This window comes from Xiphophorus couchianus, chromosome 5, assembly GCF_001444195.1.
Source record: "Xiphophorus couchianus chromosome 5, X_couchianus-1.0, whole genome shotgun sequence".
Classification (NCBI taxonomy): Eukaryota; Metazoa; Chordata; class Actinopteri; order Cyprinodontiformes; family Poeciliidae; genus Xiphophorus; species Xiphophorus couchianus.
Genome location: NC_040232.1, coordinates 9,468,700 through 9,494,384, shown reverse-complemented (window position 1 = coordinate 9,494,384; position 25,685 = coordinate 9,468,700). Strand labels below are relative to the sequence as shown.

The following is a 25,685-nucleotide window of genomic DNA, read 5'->3' as shown; positions in this document are numbered from 1 at the left end:
AGATGTCTAGAGGTCTCCTTGCTCACCCCGTCTTTGTTCGGCAACACCTTATTTAACTTTCTATTTGAGCAGCGAAAAGGCTTCTCTCTAATGCTGCAGTAATTATCGGATCTCTGCAAGCGTTAGTCACCCTTCTGTTACTGATTTTGGCAATCTGCTTCAGTCCCACACTTCATAAACTTAAAGTTCAGCAACAAACCGACTCTGGACAGCTTTCAAAAGAAGCTTATAAATAACACAGGTATGTGATGAATTATTCAGAGTTTAGATACAAGAATTATGCAACGGGGTGAAATAAGTTGATCAGCAGTGATTTTGTCTGACTATCTCAAACTCAGAAACTTTCCAATAACTTAATTGCCAGTTTGGATAAAGGGCAATAATGCTCCAAAGCTTAACTATGCAGCTGGATATTTCATTTTATTAACCAGGCTGCTGAAATGCTCAGGGCACAGCTGAAAGCAGCTGGCCTCCATTAATCTCCAACATAAAAACCTCCTTTTACATCATATCTGTTAATTCAGCTACAATCAGAAAGATAGTGGAGAATCTGGTCAAGTCTGGGAGGTTGGAGATGTTCGCTTAGTGCAGTTAGAAGACTGTATTCAATGTACGGAAACAAAAATATGTTGCATCACTCACAAATAAACGTTTCTTGGAGTTGTAGTTGAGGATTCTCTCAAATAAAACCAGCTGGATTATATGAACGGTTTCACAAAAGTTCAGATGCCAACAGCAAATGCAAAATAGAAACCGGACTTAGATGATTTTTCTGCTTCACCGTCTCTGATCCATTAGGAAGAAACTCAATGTTTGAATCTGTGAACACCCCACACTGAGGTGCAACCAGGTTGTGGGAGCAACATGCTGCAGTTAGGATGCCAAGAGGATTCAAAGTCAGGTATTCTCAGAATTAGTGTGAAAGCTGCTTTATAATTTCTAACTTTTGCAGCTTTGGTCATTTCAACATTTTTCAGGTACAAAAAGAAAGTCGCTTTTAACACGACATAAAATTCAAACCCAATATTTGATAGTGCTGGTGAGGGAAGATGTGGAAAGGTTGGCAAATGTTGGAAATCTCAAAGCTTTGAAAGATACACAGAGACTGCTGTTTAGATTTCATAATGCTAACTGTGTTATCTCGCTAATTGTGTAGAAGAAGCCAAAGTCAAGCCAAGTTTAAAATCTCTACTTAAAATCATTTTGTTATTGTTTCAAATAACCATAAATAATATTTTTATCTAAAAATGTTATTAGGATTTAAAGTAAAGAAATAATTTAACTTAAAAAATATTTGAAATCTTTAAAAAAATAAATAAAATAATTAAATTAAATAAATTGCATGAAAGAAAGTAAAAAAAAAATCCTCAGATGTCATAATTTTAATTTATAAAACAAATATAACATAAAAAATATAAATAACAATAATAATAATATCTATAACATTAAATATATAAAAAATGAAGGACATATCAAAAATACCCTAAATATTTAAAAAATAAATAAAACAAATGAATTAAAGCAACACTTCTGATCCAATTATGGGTAATATATGACTGTTTGCACCGAAATAAAAATACGTTGTCATTCACAAGTAAACATATCTTGTAGTTTATAGAGGATTCTCTCAAATAAAACCAGCTGGATTAAACGAATAAAAAAAACACTTCTCAAAGTTGTTAATTTTAGTAGTACTTAAATCTTTTCTTAAAATCTCTGATCTGTGGTGCCCAGTTATAGCTGATTATTATACTCTGCTATCTACAGCTTGCAAACATGCGATCAAAATCTTTCTCTGCACACCAACAAGCGGAAAGCAAATCCTTAAAGGACTGACAGGACTGTCCAGTATGTCTCCACCCCCACTGTTCAGCCCTCACAATCATACAATGAATCTATTGTCAAGCACAATGGGGTCACCCTCTCTGTTCCTGCTGGTCTGATCCTAGTCAGTCGCTGCTTATAGAGCCTGGAAACCTGCCAGCTGCCAGCCACAGATCTTAGAAAACATCCTTCAGCCTGGATTGCCCTCACTCTGGACTTTCCCTCACCAACAATTAAAATGAGGACTTCATCATTTTAACCACATATTCATATTTATCTCCATGGAAATCTAAAACAATATTACAAAACATTTAGCTCAACTGTTGGTAACATGACAAACAAAATATCAACTTAGATCAGGGATGTCCAAACTTTTTGTCACATGGGCCAAAACGAGTTGCGAACCAAAAAAAAAAAAACCCCAACATAAAATTTAGCAAATTTTGTGGCCCGATATTTATTGTACATCCAAAACTTGAAAGGGATTTTTATGACAGTGTATCAGGACCATTATCAAAAAAAAATAAAAAAATATGAGATGGAGTACATTTTCACCAAAAACTTCAGAAATTTTGAAATTCATTTAAAAAAAAAAAAAGTGAGGGCGTGCCGTGGTGGCGTAGTGGTTAGCGCGACCCGTATTTGGAGGCCTTGAGTCCTCGACGCGGCCGTCGCGGGTTCGAATCCCGGACCCGACGACATTTGCCGCATGTCTTCCCCCCTCTCCTTCCCCGTTTCCTGTCAGCCTACTGTCATATAAGGGACACTAGAGCCCACAAAAAAAAGACCCCCTGGAGGGGTTAAAAAATAAAAAATTTGTAGAATTTTTTTTTGACATTTTCTGAATTTCAAAAACTCAGAAATTTTCCACAAAAATCTTGAAAAATTCTAAGATTATTCTCAAAATTTGATTGTTTTTGGTGGAAATTTACTCTTTTGTTTTTCTTTACAATGACCCTAATACGGCATTGTACATTTTGTACATTTGCTGTATTAAAACAAAGACATTTAAGTTCTTTGAAATACTTCAGAAATTTAGTGACTCATTTAAAAAATTTACTAGACAAAATTCTGAAATTTTCTGAATTTCTAAAACTCTGAATTTTTCAGGTTTTTTGTAGAAAATCTTTTTTTAATTAATCTAAAAATGTTGGCAGCAACGTGCTATTTTTTTTCTCTATAACAACCCTAATACGCCGTTGTAGATTTTTCACGTTTGCTGTATTAAAATAAAGGCATTTAGTTAAAAAAACAAAAACAAAAAAAACTTCAGAAATTTTGTGATTAATTTAAAAGGTTTTCAGTTTCTTTTTTATAACTGAAAATTTAATTGAATAACTACAGTATTTTCAGTAACAATAATAGAATTTGGGTCACTTTCTTTCAAAACACTTGCTATATTTAGCCAAGTTTAATTTTTTAAAAAAGAGCTGGTTGGTGTGCAGCAACTTTGGCTTTTGAGGAAAAGTCTCCGGATAAATGCGGTTTTACCTTTTCTTGGAGTTTAGTTAAATAATTTGTAAGAAAATTATGTTGGTGATCATTTTAAAACTCTCAATCTGCATCTGTTGGCTAAATTTGTATCATTTTTTAATTGTAATTGGGGGCCACACAAAATCACTTGACGGGCCACAAATGGCCCCCAGGCCACACATTGGACAACCCTGACCTAGATAATGAAAACTGCACTACGGCTTCAAAGTTAGTTAACAAAAAAAATCAAGATAATTCAGATAAGCCGAATGTTATACAGAAAACCTGTTTATGGATTATTACCTTTAATTCTGCTAAGAAAAACAGATTATAGAAACAAAATCTTTAAAAATCACTGACAATCAATGACATTTAATGTGCATTACGATGGTAATTCCTGTGAGTCTGGTGGACAGAGAGCGATAAACTCAGACTTACCTTGCAGCATGCATCTGTATGCAGACTCTGAGATGGCATATATGTGAGGAGGCATTTCGTGGCGCTTTTTGCCGCGGTACATCTCTATGATGTTCTCCGAGTAGATGGGCAGGTTTTTGTAGGGATTAATGACCACGCAGAAGAGGCCAGAGTATGTCTAAAAAAAGATAAGATAATAGATTAACTGGCTGCAGAGTGGGTTTAACGTCACAGATAGTATCTCTTAGTTTTAATGTTTACTCATGTGAATCGAAGAGGAGACAGCAGGGATTGTGGAAAACGGTGGACAATTACAGATTTAAGTGATTTTTTTATACATAGTAACATCCAAATCGAGATGTATAAAAGTAATTAAACTCAATAGAGTAAAATATTACAGTTCCAAAAGTAGCTCCATTTACAATCCATCTGACATTTATTCAAGCTAATGTAGTAGGTTTTTTTTAATGAAACAAGTTATACATTGGTGTTTCCCAAATGGTCTGAAATGCCACTGTCTTAGAAGTACAGAAAAGAAACTAAGGTTTAGCCCTGTAAAGATCAAGTTACAGCCAGGAAAAAAAATTTAATTAAAACAAAGATGCGTCTCCTGATATTTTGCAGATCTGAGACACACAAGCATTCATAGATACAATGAGGACCTTCCAGCACTCTGTGGAACTGGTTTGTTCAGTCAAATAATTACTAATTAAGCTTTTTGTTTTGTAGTAGTAGAAGTAGCAGCCTCGTCACTGAAATATCTTGAAGGAAATCCCACTGGTTTTCTATTGGTGTTGGAACTGGGGGACAGGTTAGACGACCATTGATCTCCCAATGCGGAGGTCAATGGTCATCAGCATTCATTCTCAGTCTACTGTTTTGAAGTTGGCACCACCATGCCTTTGGTCAATATAGTTGAAGGGATTGTCTGTTTTGTTTATTGGTGCTTATTGGTTTTACTTTACTGAGAGTTTGGCTTTGCAAGAGATGGGAACAGCAATGTGTGACGTGAGTTGGAAGAAATTTGAATTTTGAGTGGACATGAAGTTCTTTTCCACCAACACAATTATGAGTCTGTACTGGATCCTGAACGTGTTTTCAAACCATTGACGAATGTTTTAATAGAAAAGAAAAGGTTCCACAGCATGAACTGAGCTAGTTATTTTTTCTGCACGAACTGAGACGAATGGACCGGTCAATGGCTGAAGAAAAAATCTTGACAACCAAACAAAGACAAACAAGCATAGCAGTTAAGAATGTTAAATGAAGTCTGTTGAGGAATGTCAGAAGCTGATTTTATTTTGGAGTAACGAGTGATGGAAAGCAGGGACAAGGCATCTCAAGAATTACCTCATAGGAAGTTATCTACTTCTCTGTTGTTTTATGTGCAGTAAGAGTGAAAACTATATTATGCTGAAAGGTCTGTGGATTGTTAAATTAAAGGAAGATAAACAAGAAGTAACACACAGATCTTGCTCCTACGCTGTCTTTGTCTTTGTAACATCTACTGTTGACAATGCATGGTAGGTAGAAATGGGCACTGGCTCTCAAAAACGCACCAAAGTTCATAGGCACCCGAACCAAACCAGTTCAAGAAACAGAGTTCTTTCCTTGAAAAAAGCCTATTAAAGACTTAAGATCTGACGTTGATTCAACCCTAAATGACTTGGAACGTGACTAAGACGTTCTCCTTAAAGACTTGGACATGGGGCAAATGAACTGTGAACACTGATGATGCTTGTTGATAGCAAAATTTCTTCTTAGTACCACTTAATGAAGGCAAATACCATCATTGCTACTAGTGCCACACATCATAAATCTAGTTCTGAAAAAGAACAGGGTCTTCTGAGTCCCATAAAACTGGTGAAACAACTAAATCCTATTTTCTTGTTGTTTATTGGTGTTCTAAGATGGAAATATCTGCATTACTTAGATATTATAGCATATGTGTATTACTGTTGTGTTAAATGTGTGAAATATTCACGCAGCAATATATTGCTGTTTGTACACAACTATGCAATAACAACGCTCCTCATTTAAGAAAATCCTGATTTCCTGCTTTAAATTAAAGCAAGTTTTACCTTTGACAATGGAAACAGAATACAGGAGATTGTGACTTTAATTAATTAAAGTTTGTGAGCAGACAGACAAGGGTTAATCCCTGAGATTGCTGTTGCTGTTTAAACATTAATTTGAGACAGTTCATGGGGTTCACAGTGCAACCCACTATGCTGCAGATGCTCACAGATTAATTTAGATGGATAATCGTGGAAAGCTAAAAACCATAAAATGTCCACATATCTTTTTCTCTCTGGTCTTTCGTTTTAAAACTCAACAATTGCAAATAAAAGCTATTCTAACAAGACCTGATTTTCTGTCTGTGCCCCTCAAACTCATTTTTCTCCTCATGATCGTTTTTATGCGTTTCTGATTTGTGTGCTTGGCTTGGTCTGGCCACATAAACACATTCCCTGACTAATCTTGTCCATGGCAGTCAGACACCCTGAAAGGCCCCAAGGCGTACAAACCCATTTGGAAAAACGTTTTGGACTCCATTGAATCATGACACAGGAAAAAGATTTAACAATTTTCATCTGTCATATGACGTGATGTCAACACTGAATATACCCTGTATTATCTTGAGTAATAAATCCAGAATATTGATTAGGTTAGCCCTTATAGGCCCAAGGGTGTCACTAATGACACAATTTTACAAGCCAACTTTCCAGTACTGTGACTCTGCAATATTTTTGCGCTATCTGAAAAATTCTAACTGTTTCTGAAAGGGGAGAAGTTGCACTTTCCAGCCAATAATCGGGTTATTACGGTAATTTCACTCCTGTCTTTGTGGGGAGCATGTTTTACTTCAGTATAATCTGATGAAACACTCTTTTAATAGACAGTAAATCGTAAATAACTGCTAGATATTGAAAGTTCCAGTTGTTATGGGGAAATGGGCAAATATATTTACTCACAGGGCATTTAAAGCAAAAATATCCAGGCAGAGATTTGAAACTTAGGCCTTCAGGCAGGGTGTCAAACTCACTTTTGTTTTGGGCCAAATCAAGATCATGAATGCTCTTAAAGGGACGGTTGTGCCAGAATGTATTAATAAAATCTGTTCAGACTGTTAAATTATCAATGAATTTTTTAAGTTAAATAATATTATTAAACATCATTTCAGTCTAATTTGAAAATATTTGCAGTATTTGAGCTTATTTATGATGGTAAATGTGACTTTTTTTATTCGCTATGTAGATCACTGACTATAATCTGACATCAATTAAGGCTGAGGGAGCTGCTTAGTACAAATGAGAAAGCTTTTGACAATTTTGTAGAAAAATCTGTAATAAACTCCCAATTACAGTATGTATTAGCACAAAAAAAGTGAGAGGATTTGTTGATTTTGCATGAATTTCCCCGATAATTCTCAAGAAACTGGAAAAACTGATTAATATAATTTGGCAATAAGCAGATAAAAACTGCATTAATTTGATTGAAAACATAATATTTAAGTACACTTAGTGTTTAGTCTACAACCTAGAGGGCCGCACATAAAAAGCTATGGCAGGCCGGATTTGGCCCACGGCCCTTGAGTTTGACACATGTGCCTTAAAGGGCTAAAACATAACAATCTGATGCAACACTGACAATTAAAACTAAAATAAAGTGTTTTTTGAGTTCAAACTGTTTAAATTAAAAGATAACCACATCAATAACAATCTTCTTGTGCTGTTAAACCTCATATTTATAAAGGATAGGGGAATGTTGCCAGATGGCCATCAACCCCCTCCTCCATGGGCACGGATGCTTAGACTCTGTACAGCTGTCTGGTGATACAGATTTGTTACTCTGAAACCTCCCACAGTATCTGCCAAGTAAACTTCAACCCCCTGTAGCATCATACCCACCAATACTGCAGATACTTCCACTCTGCTGAGTATGACTGACTGGTGACATCAGTTTGATTTTGGTCCGTTTCATTCTAACCCCTCCAGAAACGACCTCATAGTGGGCGCAACGCCAGGCAGACCGATCTGTGATCTACTGAACCAGCGGGAACCACAGGAAGAGGGGAGGGGGATGACTCAGCTGGCTGCCCTTAACTTCGTACCCCAGGGGGTATTTGGGAGGATTAGCTGGCGGTTTACACCGCCAACAACAAGACACCAGTTGGCAGCCATAAAAGCACTCTGCCTGGTTGAAGATTGCAAGAGGGGTTCATCTACGTCTGTCATAACAAATTTTACTGGACAATAAGATGAGAAGTTATTGCGATAAACAATAATCTTGTTGTTTTGAAACCATTTTCAAGAAATATAAAGGTAATATTGGCATAATAATGCAAGAACTGATTCTCAGATATTGATAAACTTTAAATTCTAATGAACATTTAACACTGGAACTTGAAGACATTTTAAATATCAAAAATGAATAAACAAAACAACATATAAAATTAATTCTGCAGTCTTTGTAAAACAAAAAGAGGGATAGTTGAGACTAGAACACCAGACTGAAGACTTCTGTCATCCGGGTTTTGGTAGAAAAGAGCAAGAGAAAAAAGAAAAAGGATAAATCACTTTTCAATTTGTCATTATTGCGACAGGCCTAGGCACATCTCCTCTACTAGTAGGTTTAACAATATCAGCACTGCCTCGTAATTCTCTAAAAAAAAAAAAAGAAAAGTCTGGTTGAAAATCTGAATTTGAGCTTTATAAATGGGCTCTCAGTCAGTGGGGAAACAAGCAATGATTTAGAGCATTTTATTCTGGTGTAAGAAGACCAACAGGGTTTTAAATGACCTTAACAGGAAATAATCATCTGATTCATTTAACACTTTTTTTACCCATTGCTAGACATACAAAAATATCCAGTATTGAATTCCTCTAAATCTTGAGATTCTTACTCCAAACATAATTTAATTAAAATGACAAACATCTTACCACTGTGTGTATATATACTGTATATATATATGCAGGATAAAGTGTTTTTGAAAAAGGAGTTTATGCAAGTCTGGCTGCTGAGAAAAGTGGATGTTTATATGAGTAAAAAAAACCAAACAAACAAATGTTACTTGCAGAAGATTTAAACAGAAGCTACTGATCTGGATTCAAATCAAGCTACCATGTTGCACTAACCACAACACTCTTCAGTGGGGAAGTTGTTACAAAGGGAAGAAGACTCTGCTAATTATTTTTAGTATTAGTAAAGTTTTTCAGAAAAAGCTGAAGAAGACGGTTTGATGCTTTCACTGCTGGTCATTCCACTCATTTGGCATTTTTTATTTTTACCATTTTGGTTTGACCCAGAGTGAAATTCAGCAGAAACCAGCAAGACATTCAATCAAAGGTATCGAAAAAAAGAAAACATGATCCTTCTGAGCACTTTTATATTTTTACTTTTATACAAAAAGGCTAACTATAAGGAAATTGGCCACAAATGTTTTCAAATGACTGGGACAGGTGTCAAAAACCTGGGACATTGACAGTGAATCCAAAAGAATAATATGAAAAACACATAGAAGACTATAGAAAAAAAAACTAGAGATGAAATGAAACTTTATTTAAACGTGCCTTTCAGTTTCTAAAATGAGGCAGCCTTAATGTGACTTAAATAAACACAATGCCTTCCACTGTTGAGCCAGTGCATCTACAGTTTACTTTAGGGAACGGTAAACAAAGCAGGTAAAGATTAGCAGCTACAGCTTAGCAGGCTTTGCAGTGCCTACCAATATATAAACAAAGACAAATCCTGTTATTTACTTTCTTCCATGAAGACTTCCTTTCGATAGAAAACATAATCTTCTGTTTTGATTCCTGTTTAAGGCTTGGAAAACAGCTTTGGCTATAATAATTTATTATTGAGTGTTTCTAATTACTTAAAATCAGATTTTCCAATGTGTAACTAATACTGTAGTTACAAGAACGGAAAGATTAACTTTACGAGAGGAAGAAAGAAAATCAGAGAAAAACAACAATTGTTTTTGCTATGTTATTGCATTAATCTAACTTATTATTAGGGTCTGCAAGGGCACAGAAAGGAAAATTTAACTGCAAATACACACACATCAAATATTCCACTGAAATTAAAAACTGTAATCCTGAAGAAAAAAACAAACAGATCAGCAAACCAAAAAAAGCCTCCATGAGAGATTTACTATGATGTTTAACCTGAAGCAAGCAGAACAAAAACACTGCAGTACTTATTTACCACAAACCCAGACTAAAAGAATACTTAGTTTGTGGAAAACTATTGAAATTCATGTAGGGATGGGCAATTATTTTATAGTTTATCATTTATTGTGATAAATTTGTCACAATAAATTGCAGTTAATGTTAAGAGAAACGACTAAAATGTTATTTTTTACCATTTTCTCTGATGTTTTTTTTACCCACAAGCGCATCAATAAATATCAGTAAATAAGAAAATATGATTAAATGAAGTCTCTATTTGCGGTTCAGCAATGGAAATAACTTTTTATGTATGTGGTCCTGAAGAAGCTTATTTTAAACAGGGATGTTTTTCAAGAACAACATTTATATATGAATTCATTCATGCAGTCACTTAAGAGAAAGGAATTGATAGTTTTTTTATAATAATTTTTAATTGTTGTCACAATTGTACTATAAAATATTGTAATAAAATCCTAAGTCCATATTCCCCACCCTTACATCCATGACTCAATAAGTCTCCTTTAGCTTTATTAGCTTGAAGCAGCCGCCTTTTGTTAGGACTTAATGTTGATTTTCTCAACCTCAGAAATGGTAGCGTGTGCTAAAACAGTAGAGTTTGGAGTTGGCATCACTGGGGGTTGCTAACCTTTTGGGGAGCATTTTGTACAGCATTAAGAGCAGCAGGTGATAGTCTGTATGACTGAACAAACCCTAAGAATGTAAAGCAACTACAAGTGTTGCAAAACACCTCAAGTTAAAGCTGCTACGCTGAAACAGGGTTGTTACGTCTGCACTGTAATACTGCACTTCCTCCACAATTACTTCTCCTGCCATCCCTGCTCTTAAGCTGTCATTTTCTCCAAAGCTACATGGCTGCAGTAACTGTAGCGCCTCTTAACAACAGGTATGAACGACACAGGTGCTACTTTGACCTCACAATTGTCTTGCAGCACATGGCAAGGACCATAATTTGCTCATGTTTACCATTAATCGATTCTTACGGGATCTGTTCTGGAACATAAAAGTAGGTGTTTGAACAAGTAGCTGGAAGAATATCATTAAAGAGGGTAATTATAGTTGCTTGAAATGGAAAACACTGACCGTTTAAAACCAAGCTGCTTTCAAACCATAACAAATGGAAGATTGACCAACATATTTGATGTGTGTTGATTATTTTATCAATGGTATTTAACAAAATGTAAAGTATGTTATTGGTTTTCACAACTGTTGACCATAATATGGTGTGTTAATGACGTGAAGCATCTTCCTGAAATGTCCTAAACAAATAAACTTGATTGATTCAGTGATTGGTTGATTTATAGCAAAGGATGCATCTGCAACCAGAAGGATGATACTAAAAACTCGACTTAAAATCAATAAAATGTAGGGCTAATCTGTAAACTTTTTTTTTTTTTTTTACAATTAACCAAAAAGTGCTTAACTGAAGATTTTGTTCTTTTTTTTTTAAAGAAATTGAACCAGGTAAAGCTCAAATATTTTACAAACAAAAAAGGTTTTTATCTTAAATGCAAAATATGTTTTTTCTTTTGGTATAATTATTGCTCCTTTCTTTTAGTAAATAGTATTTTTGCTGAGTCTGCATACTTCAGTTAATAATTATTCAATTACCAAGTTAGTTTAGTATTATTTCAACAATCAATTAATCTGATTAAATGTTAAATAAAATTAATAATTTTTTAAAATAACTCAGTAAGGAAGAGAAAAATTGTCAGTAATTTAGAAAAGTTTGTTAAATTACTGTTTTTCTTTAACAAAGCAAAAATATTTCTTGACTCAGTAATTGACTGATGATTTCTGTGGGTAAAACAGCTGACAGATCATACTGACATTAATATTTAACAGACAGATTGGAGCTGCCATTTCTGCTCCCTGCAAACTGAGCATGTCTGATTGTTCACAGATTGAATTTATAATAACCGGCGCCTGGCAGCAAATTAAACAAACCGTATGACTTTTCTTAATATCAACCAAAGCAGTACTCGTAGTTTTTCTATTCGTTTAGTCATTTTTTCCTACTGTGTTAACACGACCGTTTGGCTCCGGAGTGAAATACGAAGTAGTCAGAGTTATGCAATTGTCCAATTTAAGGGATCACAAAATAAGACATGCAGAAATCCATAATCAGCTGACCAACACGTCTGCAGCCTCTAATTAAAACTTTCTTCTTCTTGAGCTCAACACTGAAAGGACAGAATTCAACTGAAGTTGAATAAAGTCGTAAAAAATGTCTTCCAGCAGAAGAAACGCCTGCTTGTGACGATACAGATCAATTAAAAAACACTCAGAAACTGAAATAAATCAACTTGTTAATCAAGCTTTTTTTTTTTTTTTTTTTAACACCAGGACCGGAGGAAAATTCAGTTACTTGAGCAGACAGATGTTGCTTATCAGTAAACACAAAAAGCTCTGTTATGGCTGTTGGGTTCCCATGTGACTCAGCACGGGCCTCCCTGCGCTCAGACATGTGGCTCGAGTCGGGGCTGCTGCATTTTACAACTGTGCTCTGAAAACAAACATCTTCATGAGCAGGCTGTGTTTAAAGTAAAGTTTGGCTTCTCTGCACCTAGAAATGTGAAAATCTACTTATTTTATTTTGTGTTACTCAGTGCAACATGAACATAATCATCTCCTGATGAATTGTAGAAATACAGAAAATGGTGATTTTCCTCTGGAGTGTTAAAATAATTTTAAACATGAACACAATCAAGGACTAAAGTCAGAAGGAAAAGTATCAGTCTTGTTTTAGCCGCTGTGATGTGATCGTTGTAGGCAGGGCTCATATCTCCCCCCACAGGGACATTCACAGTGAAGAGATCACACGAAAACCTCCAGTCACGACATGTGACGTAAAGTGTTGCGTTTGGAGAATGACAATACGCACCCAAACCATTTCTACGTTTAAAAAAACAACTACTTTTCTGTATGTTTCAGCACAGACTGAAAGGACACATTACAGGCTGAAGACAGGCTGAAGAATCGCACCAAAAGCACAGATGACCTCAAAAAACAGGGAGAAAAACAACAGATCAACTGGCTAATGTGTGTTTGGCTAATAACAAGTCAGGTGCATTAGTGTTCATTCTGTATATTTAAATGTATTGCTTTTATTTAAATGTGACTGTTGTTTCACTGTTCGTTTGTAGAGTAGTTTTAAAGGATTACTAAACCGTCAGTATTATCAAACTAAACACCAAGAGTTTCAAGAACCTGACCAGCAGATCATGGAGATGCTCAGCAGAATCCATTACCCAAATTGCAAAAACAGCACAGTCTATATTTATATAACTATTGATCTCTGTTGTTGTCAAAAGAAGGAGGAATAAGAAGGAGAGTTGCACTACTATTGAAATGTAATGTTATGTTAATGCATTTTTTAAGGATATAAATGTTCAACTTGTATTTCTTTTCATTAGATTATGAAATGACATGCCAGAAGAGCCTTTAGGCTGCAAACAAAACAATAATCTCTTTAAAATATAAAGTCTTTCAACAAGTACAGCAAAAAGCATTTAGAGTACAACCTGCGTCATGTGCATTTTATTCCAGGAATGCATTTAGTGGGTCATAATCACAGGGGAAATCAGCAGATTATGTGGGATATGACAGCCTTTTAGACTCTAGTGTTTCACATCAAATGCTAAGCTGTTATAGTCTGATGTTTATGTAGAAATGGACCAGAGCTAAGAGAGCTTGTTAAGCATCAACAGATGATTGTTCAGGAGGAGAAATGGCTGCAAAATCAGAGGCTCCATGCAATCAGCTGGACTTTGAGATGGAAAACATTTTCCCAGTTTGCATAATAAATTGAGATTAACTTCTGAGTCCAGGTGGGATGAAAGCAACTGACTTTTAATCTGTCAGTGTGACTGGACTGGACTATGGAATTCTGTATATAAGTTGGAAATGTTTGTACAATGCTTGAGGCAACGTTCGTGGTTAAATAAATGAACTATTATACAAATTATCACAGCAATTTCTGACTTTAAATCCTCACAATAGCAAAGTAATATCCTCTGTCTATCATATTCTGCTTAATCCAGGAAATAATGTATTTGACCAGCTGGACAAAGTCTGGAAAATATATCATAATCAACATCATCTCAATTTTTAGCAGTAGCGTCCAAATTACATACAATGTTGAAATCATGCAGCTCTAGAAATGATTAACCAGATTAAAATAAAATAAAAATAAAACCAGAAAAAGTGATCATATCCATCACGGCTGCACGATATATCAAAATTATATCGTCATAGCAATATCAATGTGTGCAATATTCATATTGCAATATTCATATTTGGAGTGCAATAATAGTAATAATAAATAATAATAGTTCCTCAAGTTATGTTCTAAGTCCACATTCCTCTGAAAAGAGTGTTAATACAAGAGAGAATGTTAAAAAGAATATTTTCTATCTTTGACCAGTGTTTTTTAACACTGATGGAATAATCTAGAGGGAATTTATCATTTTTACAGATTACATAAATTGCTTTAAAGGCCAGTTATTCTGAACAGAGCACCTATGAAATCAGCTGGAAAAAGAGATTTAAAAAAACACAAAAAGAAAACAGAGATGAAACCCTTTAAGATGAATCAATTAACCTCCAATAATAACAAACAGAGTTGTTGAGAGGTATAAAATTACAGCACATTTCTTAAACTCGTCACCGAGTGAATGTATTTACTCCCTATTCAAACTACTAAAAGCTGCAGTATGTAATGTTTATAAAAATGTTTTTTACATATTTGTTAAAACAATCACCATGTTGTGACAGTATAATATCTGTAAAAAGATGAATCTCCTCCATCTTCTTCCTCTCTATTACTGGAGAAATGCAATGCTACTGACCAAAACAAGCTATCAGAGCCAGGAGGAGGGCCTTAGTGCTGTCAATCAACCCCAAGTACTCGCTTCTAAAAGGGCTAATTGTGGAGAAACAACTTACCGTTACAGGTAAGTTGTTTGCCATGGTAACTACCCTGAGCACTCATAACAGGATCTGCTAGCTGAAGCGTAGCAGAGAGTTAGAGGATTGAAAGGGAGGGATGAGCAGCGCAACAGAGAGGATGATTGACAGCACTAAAACTCTCCTATGAGCTCCGATGTTTCTAGATATTATAGTGAGCGCTGGGAGAAGACAAAGGAGTTGGATTTTTTCACTGATTATCTGTCACAGCAAAGTGACATATTTCAACAAATATGTAAAAATATATTTTTTATTAAAGTTACATACTGCAGCTTTAAAGCAATGTTAACGCTAACATGTCCTGATCACTCATAAACTTTGATTAGCTCTTTTTGCTGCTGTCCCAGGGTCAGATGGGAGCTGAATCCCCTCTGAGTCCTGAGCAGGCACCACGGTGTCTGTCTACCAGAGCATTCTGTGTAAACGTTAAAAAGAGAAGCATCCTAAAAGAATCCATATCAGGAAGCTGACAGCATGCTAGATGGACTTTAAAATACGATTCTATCCATTTATAATTTATATCCACTTTATTCTGTAGTGCTGCTGGAAGCAATACCAGCTCAGAAGCAAATCATGCAGTTATTATCCAAGCTTGGTAAATTGCACTGATTCCATAAAATCTTACCCTGATATGTCCATTAGATCTTAATTCTCCTTGTACTTACATAGATGAGGCCGGAGTAGTATCGGTCTTTCAGGTTGTGAAGCACCGACGCCTCGTTCAGGCATGTGAGTTCAGCCATATCCTCCACCTTGGTGAACTTGGGCGGATTCATTTTCTGGATGTCGTCCTTGTTGACCACCGCCTTTTTCCCGTTTTCGGCGAGCTCCACCACCACCTCATCCCCGCGCTCCTCACGGATGCTCGCCGCCTCGAAGCCGTGGCGCTCCGACGGGATCCACACCAGCCTCTTGGCGGTCCAGTCTGCCTGAGCTGCAGGGTTGTACACGACGGCACGGTCCACGAAGAGGTACCGCTCCGGGTCATCCTGCCCACTCCTCTGTGACATTACTGCTGGAAAACCAGAAGCACGGCAATCTGGGGCAACCTGCAGGGAGGAGAAAATTAAAGTTCTTCAATTTATCGTTCACACTAAAGACGACGCAGCTTTGATTTGGATCAAATCTGCCAAAGGTCAGTTTAAGACAGGGGTGTCAACTCCAGTCCTCAAGCGCAGGTAGATGTGCACAGGTACAAAACACTGGAATGAAATGGCTTAATTATCTCCTCCTTGTGTAGATAAGTTCTCCAGAGCCTTAATGACTTAATTATTCTATTCAGGTGTGGTGCAGCAGAGGCATATCTAAATGTTGCAAGACACCGACCCTTGAGGACTGGAGGTTGACACCTGTGGTTTAAGAGGTCACATTTAATTGCAGATGATTGGATTCTTGAAGAATAAAGTCCAGGAAAGTCTAGAATTTCATTACATTTCAGGTAGTTTCCCCCTGTGTATTATAAGCCTTTCGGTGGAAAAATATAGTGATAAAATAATTTATATTGCTATTTTCATCCTGTGGTTTGTACTGTAAAGTATTTATTTTTTATTTAGCTTCACCAATTTTGATTATTTTTTCTACAAAATCGCTGAATTTTCGCATTTTCCCATTCAAATGCTCCAAAGCACAGCAGGTGAGGCAGCAGTGAGCTGATTGCGCAACTTCTCGCTAACTGCACTGGCTGCCAGTCTATGGGAGCATGTTCCTCCTGTCTGTACATCGCCAATGAAATGGCGAAAAAACATTTAATTTATGAACTGATTTTCCATAATCTAGCTTATGCATATAATGTACAGTGTTTGTTGTGACCAACTGTGTGTGTAACGTGTTTCGTGTGCTGAGGAGCGATCAGAAACGGCAGAGAACAGATTCAAGGTGAGGCAGGCAGTTCTATGGCGTCATGGCAGGGGGCGCTCATGATCCCAGACATTGTGACTCCACAACTGCAGAGTAAGAGACAGTAACAACGAGCTAGCCATGGAGCTAGCCATACAGTAGAGTCAAGTGCAGCGATATATTTCTAGCTTTCTCCTCTTACCACAGCAATCACTTGTTAATAATAGCTAAATAAACAATAAGCCTAAAACCATACCACTGCAACAGACTGAATGATCTGCTCTTTGTGTTTTATACATATACACACACACACATATATGTATATATATGGTACATATATTTTTCATTCACCAGAGCTCTGTAACCACTGCCTATCTTTACATGTCAAGAACTTCAGTGAATAAATTGACAAGGATCATAAAATATTAGTCATTTTAATCAGGATGTAGTAAAAAAATATTATATTTATTATATTTCTTTATGTTTGCCTATTTTAAGACTTTGTAGATATTGATAATAATGTCTTCCAATAATATAACCAAGGGAGATTTTCAAATTTCCTGTCAACTTAGCATTTTTTAACACAAAAACATGGATGACTGTCCTAGTGCACTTACCAAAGGTCTGAGCAAGTTTCCTGGGGGAAACAATGGATCAGGACACATATGGGGGAAAAAATGGATTCACAGAAATATTTACATTTTCAGACTATTTTCTTTCCCATCCTCAAAAATGTGTATTCATTCATCATCAGTAGATCTTTCCAACAATTCTTAATCAATCTATTAATTTTTTTATCCATCCGTCCAACTGTATACTCAGGTTTATGCAGGTTGAATTTTTAAGCACATCCACGTGGAAATATGTGTCAAAAAGTACGGCTGAAACGATTCATCGGATTAAATTATTTGATTACTTGCATATTTTAGTGTACTTCTAATATTGTGTAAAAAAGGCTGACGTCATTAAATTAAAAATCTGTAGAATGTGCCGATGTTTTCATCAAAACAATTGATTAGTAAAATAATCTTTAATTTGAGCCACTTCTGAGAATGTTCTTTTTCTATAAAAGTTGAAGAGGTTATTTTGTCCACAGAGCATAAAAAATTATCCTGTTATTATTTATATTTCTCAAAGAGAAAACAAAACGTACAGGCGAGAGCTTTACAAAATATGTAAAATGCCACAAAAATCTCTGATTGTTGCATCTATGAAAGAATAATTAATAAGTAATGACGAGTATAACTGGATGAAACAATGACTGGCTACTTATATAACCCACAGTGGACACAAGTACAGCACTGACTGCAGCAATAAACTTCTATAAAGTGTGCTTCGTAACTTGGCAGGTCATATGAGGCCTTAAGCAGAACTTAATAAGGTTCTGTTCAGAATATCAGCACCAATAACAGCATTTTAATTCAGATGTGATTGAATCTGGGAGAAGAGGCGAAGCTTAAAGCAAGCAGAAATAATTGATTATTATTTGCTGAGACGCGTTTATGGGCAAACTGAAGTCATGGAGTCGCAATGTAACCATGGTAACATTACAATCAAACTATGAAGATTACTTTTTACACTATTACAAAGTAAGAAAACTTTACAATTCCTTTCAATGTTAATATATAAAATCGTTAAATCAAACTTAAAACTCATTCCTGATTAACAAACATTTAACATGTGTAGTGAGTGTTTAAATTTGAGTGTTTATAAAAGGGCTTAGTTTGCATTTGTAATATAATTCTCAGCTATATCAAAAAGCATGGTCAGATATATTTTTTAACATGCAGCCTGATCCCATGTTGAAATGAGGCAGGGGTTAGATATTTATCTGGGTCAGGTCACACGATGGTGGATCAGTTTGGCTTTTGATTATTGTCTGCCAGCATCCCCCCCCTCAGTCAATGTCATCTCACATGTTTCTACGTAACTGTACAGATATACTGTTAATTTTTGCACCAAAGTAAAAATGTTTAGCATCTAGAAAAGGTTGGCTATGAATGAAAACATCTCTCCCCGGCCTGATCTTCTCCCTGGACAGGCCAAACAGCTGCAGCGGCTAAATTAGCTCGCTAACGTTAGCTCAAAGTTGCCTCAGATCCCAAAAGATGCCTGCGAGAACTCAGTTTATTTCCAGTCAAATTCAACTGCTGGATCCAGCTGGAGGGGGCGTATCACCATAATTAATAATATTGCCAGATATGAAAATAAAGTAGAAAATGCCGAGGAAAAAACAGGAGTTAAGGATGAATTGTTCAGCCTTCTCTTGCAAATCCCATCATGGGTGTGGGTGGCTCAAAGACGTCTGGCTCGGGATAAAAGCAGGACAATGACCACGTCGCGACCACACCGGCTCTTAAACAATAAACTTCTTCTTTAAGCAAAAATATATATTTTTTTTAAAGCTTGAAACAAGCCGTTGGCTTTGCGTTGCCAGCTAACATTAGCAAAGCTGAAGGTCCTCCATCATTAAAAAGTCATGGCACAATAATCCGCTAGCTAACGTTAACGGAGGCTGTTGCTAGCCGCTACATCCCAGAAAAAAAAAAGGGGAAAAAAAACAACGTCTGGCCCGGGCTTCTCTCCGCAACTTACCGCACACGGGAGATGGATGGACCTCTGCCCTGGTGTTTCTGCTCGGTTTCCAGTGAATTAACGTTACAGTCCTTCAGCGCGTACTAAAGCGTCCCCTTCCTTCCTTCGGCCGCTCTCTCATCAGTGGTACACCCCCCACCACCATCCAGCACCTTCTCAACCGAACTCTACCCGGACAGGGAGGATGGATGCGCCGCACCGCCGAGCGAAACGCCTACAACGCCAATCCATATCCTGATTGGCTGTCAAAGTCCGTTGCTGTGTCATGATTGGTTAAAGAAGAAATAGTGGAATTCTATGCTAAAAGTTTGATAGTTACCGCACGCGAAAACAGAGGTGGATAGCAACTACTTACATTTTTTTGGGTGGGAGAATACTATTAGGAGTAGTTTTACCACACTATAATGTTATATTGCCATTCTGAGTAAAATGTCTGGATACTCTGCCGCTCAGTAATTTTAGTGAATAAATAACAAACTTATTTTAACCAAAAAAACACCAGACACACATAACTTATTTTGAAACGTCTTTTTTGCTAAGTCCGCTGTGTCATTTAGAGACAGTAAAAGCTGCAGATGATGTCAGGCCCAGAGTCTTGTTTCTCAAAATTCAAAACCAGCATTGATGTTTATTTGGGATTTTTGTCCTGGGCACACAATTGAAGTCCATGTTTCAAACATCTAGGCGGCACTTTGACAGGAAACGTTTTATAACCACATGAAATGCACCAGTATCACTGGCAGCAACAGAGACAAGATACTGCCACCACCATGTTTGACAGTACAGTCCTCTTGGGATGCAAAACTAACACTTTTATCAGTGTTTGTCCAAACTGCTTGTTTGTAAGATCTTAATTCTCCCTATACTTTGTATGTTTCTGAATGTGGGCTGAATTACTGAGATGTTAAAATGAAAGCAGAAAAAACACGACTAATAGGAGAAAAAAATGTTTTTCTCTGCTTTCTTTTAAGAAGTTCTAAATTGACGAATTTACAATTTCTCATCCTTAAAAATTACAAAAAGTATCCAACGTGGAACTACAAAACATGAAACCCTAAACACAACTAAGTGGCACTACATGCAGTTGGCCACAAGGGGGAGCAAGAGAACCATTCATAAAATATTACCAGACTAGTTGTCATGGTGATTCGAAGTTTGTTACTTGTTCTTTACTGTAAACTCAACTGACGAAATGTTCCTGTTAAACACTTTACTTTTTATTTGTAATCAGGGTAAAATTAATGCGGGCATATTTTTTTTACGATGGAAGATGTTACGTACAACACAAACGTCTTTTTATAACCAAGCTTTTGTAATAAATAGAACATTAAATTACGTTAAATAGAACGTAATTTATTAAACTCGGTTACATACAGCAAGTGTTTCGAAAGAAAATGACTCGAACCCTCTTCTTTATAACTTTAAATAAATATGTTCAATTGAGCCCAGAGTAATTAGAAAAATAGATGCCTTTCTTTTAATACAGCAAACGTAGAGTAAGTTTGGGATCTACAATGAATAATACCCCTTTCCAACAAAATATTAGAAAAAATGGACTACTTTGTTTACTTTTTTTTCTTGGCCCACATATACTTTTGCACTTCACAACTTTGGCCACTGTGACAAAAAGTTTGGACACCTCTATCTGTCACATTAAAGGTACAAAAACGTCACATATTTAAAGGGGTGTTTACACTTTGGAATCCATGTGATATCTTTTAGCATTTTCTATTTCCTTTCAGCTGTGCATTACAACCTGGAGACCTTTCTCTGTTGTAAATTTACTTCATTTGCCTCATTGCACTTGTTGCACCGCTATCAGAGAAGCACAGCAGCATTGAAAAGTAAAATCTGATGAGTTGTAATGTAAATCTTGAGGCCCATAAACAACCTTCTGCATTATTTATGCTGCCTATATTTCAATAACAGGTGTAGCACTGCACAGTGCAAGTACAGTCACCTCCAACTTGTTCTTGGTGTGCAAAAGTGCCAACCTTCGTTTCAATTGAAACAGTCAACTGTCATGAAACACAACACATTCGAACTTTAAACAACTGTACATGTGTAAATCTGGTATTACTGGAGGCAGATGTGGATTTTATTTTTCATGTTGTCTTGAGGAGTGACAGAGTGACACCCTTTGGTGTTGTGCAGAAATCTGCCATTTTGCAAACCGCTGTGACAGCTCCCTCTCCCAATTGTTGGCTTCTCCAGTTGCTTTTGTGGCATAATAGACCTGTCAGCAGCAGCAGCATCCTCCACTCCTCACTTGTACTTTGTTTCCCTTTTTATTTTATTTTATTTTTTGTCAGGCATTTTCCAGTGCCAGGTATAATTTACACAGAAATGTTTGACATTGTAGACAAAAATTTTGTGTAATAACAGATCAGGCTGAGACTCTGGCAAATGGCAAAGAGCAAAGCTTTATTTCGCCTGCAGACGGAGAACAAACAAAGCAGCAAGCTGCTCTGAGTTCTGATTTGGAGCTGCAAGTCCTCACAATATAAAGAACTCATGTTACACAATGTGGTCACTCCAGTTTCAGTTGAACAATATACAAGCCACATAATCACACTGGAGGGTCAGTTAACTCCTTGGATGATAAACATATTCTTGATCAAATATGTGAGTTTCCAAAAAATCAGGTTTGCTAATGGAACAATTTTGCATAACAAGAACATTGTCACACCAGAATATCCAGCAGGTGCATCAATTTCTTAAAACTCTGAGCTGGTATTATTCCATAGAGAAACTTCTTAAGCCTCAGAACTTCTATCTAAACTATCTGTTCTTTTCTGTTAACAAATTCTGGTGCCTTGCTGTCGCTATCAGCCTGCTGCAATTGCTGCAGGGAGAGGTAAACAGGAAACCTATCTAACTGGTTCTGCAGAGACTCTCTAGCCTTCATACTCTAACAGGTTGAACAAAACTAATGTGGTTAAATGAGTAAAATAATTAAATAAAATTGTTAAGAGAAATAACAAAACTATTTTTACTTCACAACATCTATACTGGTCTCTGGTTGCTTTTGGACAATCCACTTGATATCAGTGCATTTTCTGTCATGAAGCTTTGGGTTTTGAAAAAATATTGTTGGAATTTTATGGTTTTTAAATCAGTTTTATCTGTTTTTATTTTTTTAAACCATCAGGACTTATTCCTCCATCCATCTATTACTATTTAGAATAGAATATAAATATTCTTTATTGTCCCACAGTGGAGAAATTTATGAATATTTGTATTATTTTTAGCTTAACAAAAATTATAATAAAGAGTAAACAAAATGCCCAATAATTTAACAGAATTATTATACTGCAAAAGTGCAAAAATATTAAAAGTTTGCCTTTTTTAAAAGTAAAGTTATAAAACTGCATAGTGTTTACAAAGGGTAGCATTTTGCTTATTAAATCTTAAATTCACAAAATTGTGGTGCTGTTTTTAGTTTTACTAAATTTCCAAATTAAGTTTGTGAAAATACATTTTATGCAGTTTAAGTATTTCTTTTGCATTTTTCAATGATATTAGGATATATCTTTTGGGGGGTTTACTTGCAACTTTTATTTATTAGTAGCTTGAGAGGAAGAAGTTCAGAGTGGAGAACCTGATGGAAGAAACACAGATTAATTTAAATATCTGATCTCAGATCATTTATAATCCACTGAACCTAATTCTGAACTATCCTCCCTGACTTCAGTGATAAAATTCATCTCATTTAAATTGCTGACTTTTTTAGGACATGAAATCTTTTAGTAAATTATAGAAATCTTTGTTTTAATTACATAACCTGTTGGCTTGCAATGTGTTAACACATTTTAGTCACAAATTCATCAACCCTTAGTTTTGTTTGTCGTCAAATACGACTGCTAATACTAATTATATTTAATGTTATAGTTATTTTTTATAGTTTGAAAATATGACAGAGATCTTTAAATGGGATGTTTTGTCCCTTATTTTGTTTGCATATGAATCCTGCATTTAAAAATAAGACTTTTGTTTTTAAATCCTTGATTTACCCATTATGATAGAGATTATTATGATCCGTAGACACTTAAATTAATTTGTGTTTTTTCTGTTTTGATCACTTCTGTGATGTTTATTTGCTCATATACTGCCATTTTAGTTTGTTTATGCACATTGTTTCTTTCAGTTAGGTTTATCTTTATCTGTAATTAGCTCTTCTGGTCCATTTGTCACTTCCATCTCTAATATTTAAACTTTTCAGATTGCATTAGTCCTTTCTGGTTCCTCTTGAGCATAAAACACACACAAACAAATACCTTACAAGAAAATAAAATCACATAAAAGATCACAAAAGAGGTCAGAGGTATTTTAATTTTCGATTAAAACCTTAATTTGTGTGAGTGAGGATTCTAAGTCGCTGTAACAGAAGCTGTAAAACTCAGAACGTGAAAATTTGACCAGAAAAATAAATTTTTTAGCAGTGATTCTTTGATCAGATGTACAGCCTGTAAGGCAGCGTCTTTGGATGAGTTCTGGTTCAGAGCATCTAATGCCTCAAATCAGTCTGTGGAACGGCTCAGAAATCTGCTGGATTCTCACAGAACCAAGGAGGAGATGGAAGGTGGCCATTTTACAGCAGAACTGCATCAGACACAGTAATACATACAAAACAATTGTAAAAAAAAAACAAAAGAAAGAAAAAAAAGACCATAATAAAGGTGTAAAAAAGTCTCTCTTTTGACAAGTGATACTTGTTTCTATCATAAATGTGAAGGACGTTTAAGTTATATATTTAGTTATCATATCTACAGATTCACAAGAAGTGCAAGAAAAGTAACTTTAATTTTGGAACAAATGTGTCATGGTGTTTCAATGTGATACAGAGTAGCTTCTAGCTGCACAGATCTATGCAGATTGTTCTTTCCTGTGCAGATCTAAATTAATCTAGTTGTTTTTTCATGGACATTTCAAGAAAATGGCCAGGTTTAGATTTTTCAATGTGCTTTGGTGACTTTATTTTTCTCTCTACAGACTCAAAACTCCATTTTTCCTCCAACATACGTTTTTGCAGAGAAGACAGAGGACGGACAATGTTGCATTTTGTTTAAATATTTAATTGCACCTGAAGAGTGAAAGGTAAAAGCATGTATACTAATACTGTGTATGATTACTATTATTAATCCTGTTTTTTCCATTTTCTACTCTTTCTAAACCTACCAGGAAATGGCTGCTAACCAGAACCTACAGGGCCAAAAGGTCCATTGTAACTCTGGAGGAGCTGGAGAAAATGACAGCTCAGGTGATAAAATCATTCAACAATTAGTAATGTATTCCATAAGAATATGATCTATTATGTTTTGTTGGTCTAGAAAATGATTTTATTCTTTTTTTAGCAACAAAAATTTGATTTTTTTTCTTGAAAATCCTCGCTATGTTCATCCATATCACCCCACATCTGTTTTTGACTAGTGGCTGGATGCACATGGCTCTTCTTATGATTATTATTATCACTTTTGGTTCTCATATTAACCACCTTTGAAAGACTTCCTATTGGAAGTGATATATCACTTACGAAACATTTCAAAATAAAATGTTCTACCTCTCAGACAATGAAAAATTGGTCCATGCCTTTGTCTCTTCCAGACTGGACTACTGAAACTCTCTTCTCATTAGGATTCCTAGCAAAACAAAACTCTGCAGCTAGGATCTTAATGAGGGCGCGCAAACATAATCACATTACATTGCGATTTTCTGGCCGATCACCGATGTTTAAAATGTCTGACCTGCCAATTCCGATTTCGTTTTCTTTTTTTTCTGAAATGTCGCTAAATATAGCAAGAAAGTCGCTGAATTGGCAACAGCGTGGTGATTATTGTGGAATACAAATGTGCAGACATGAGCCGATGGGCCGATCTCTCAGTCAAACCTCTTTCACTGCAAAGCAAAAGAAGAGAGCAATTGATTTTTAGGCCTTTGCTGAGAGACGATTGACTTCACATGAAAGTATCGGCTGATCACAGATCTCTTAAAATTAAGGTTATCGTTGCCAATAAACCATTTGGCCGATAAATCAGTGGATCCCTACTTAAAGCATTTCTGTTTTAGCTAAATTTTCTTGGATATTGGTATTAATGTCTTATTTATGCATTTATTCAATTATTTGTTTCCATTGCAATTGCTTTTTTTTATCTTTGAGATCCAGAGGTATAAAGGGCAATGTAAATATAACCTATTATTGTTATTATTATGAAATATATTTAAAAAAACATGACTAATAATAGAAAAATTATATCTTTTTCTTGTTTCTTTAATTTCAAACCCGGTTCTTTCCAACAGGTTTCCATCATGTGTGCATGAATTTGTGCACAGATTAACACAGTGTGTTGCCAGGGACCCTCAACGCTCCCCCTCTCTTTCTTC

At 35.8% G+C, this 25,685-nt stretch overlaps 1 protein-coding gene across 3 annotated transcripts in view; it reads right to left on the bottom strand.

Annotated features, from left to right (window-relative positions):
- Positions 1-19,475, bottom strand: part of LOC114144540 (myosin-10-like) — a 72,876-nt gene extending 53,401 nt beyond the window's left edge. For 2 of the 3 annotated variants that reach the window (XM_028017474.1, XM_028017477.1), the window contains exons 1-3: positions 19,305-19,475; positions 15,539-15,922; positions 3,736-3,892 (exon numbers count right to left, since the gene is read on the bottom strand). In XM_028017474.1, coding sequence (XP_027873275.1) covers positions 3,736-3,892; positions 15,539-15,883 — 502 coding nt within the window. In that variant the 5' untranslated portion in view covers positions 15,884-15,922; positions 19,305-19,475. Of the gene's footprint in view, positions 1-3,735; positions 3,893-15,538; positions 15,923-19,304 lie in introns of those variants that run through there. The other variant, XM_028017475.1, reaches the window with a different exon arrangement.
- Positions 19,476-25,685: the final 6,210 nt, after the last annotated feature.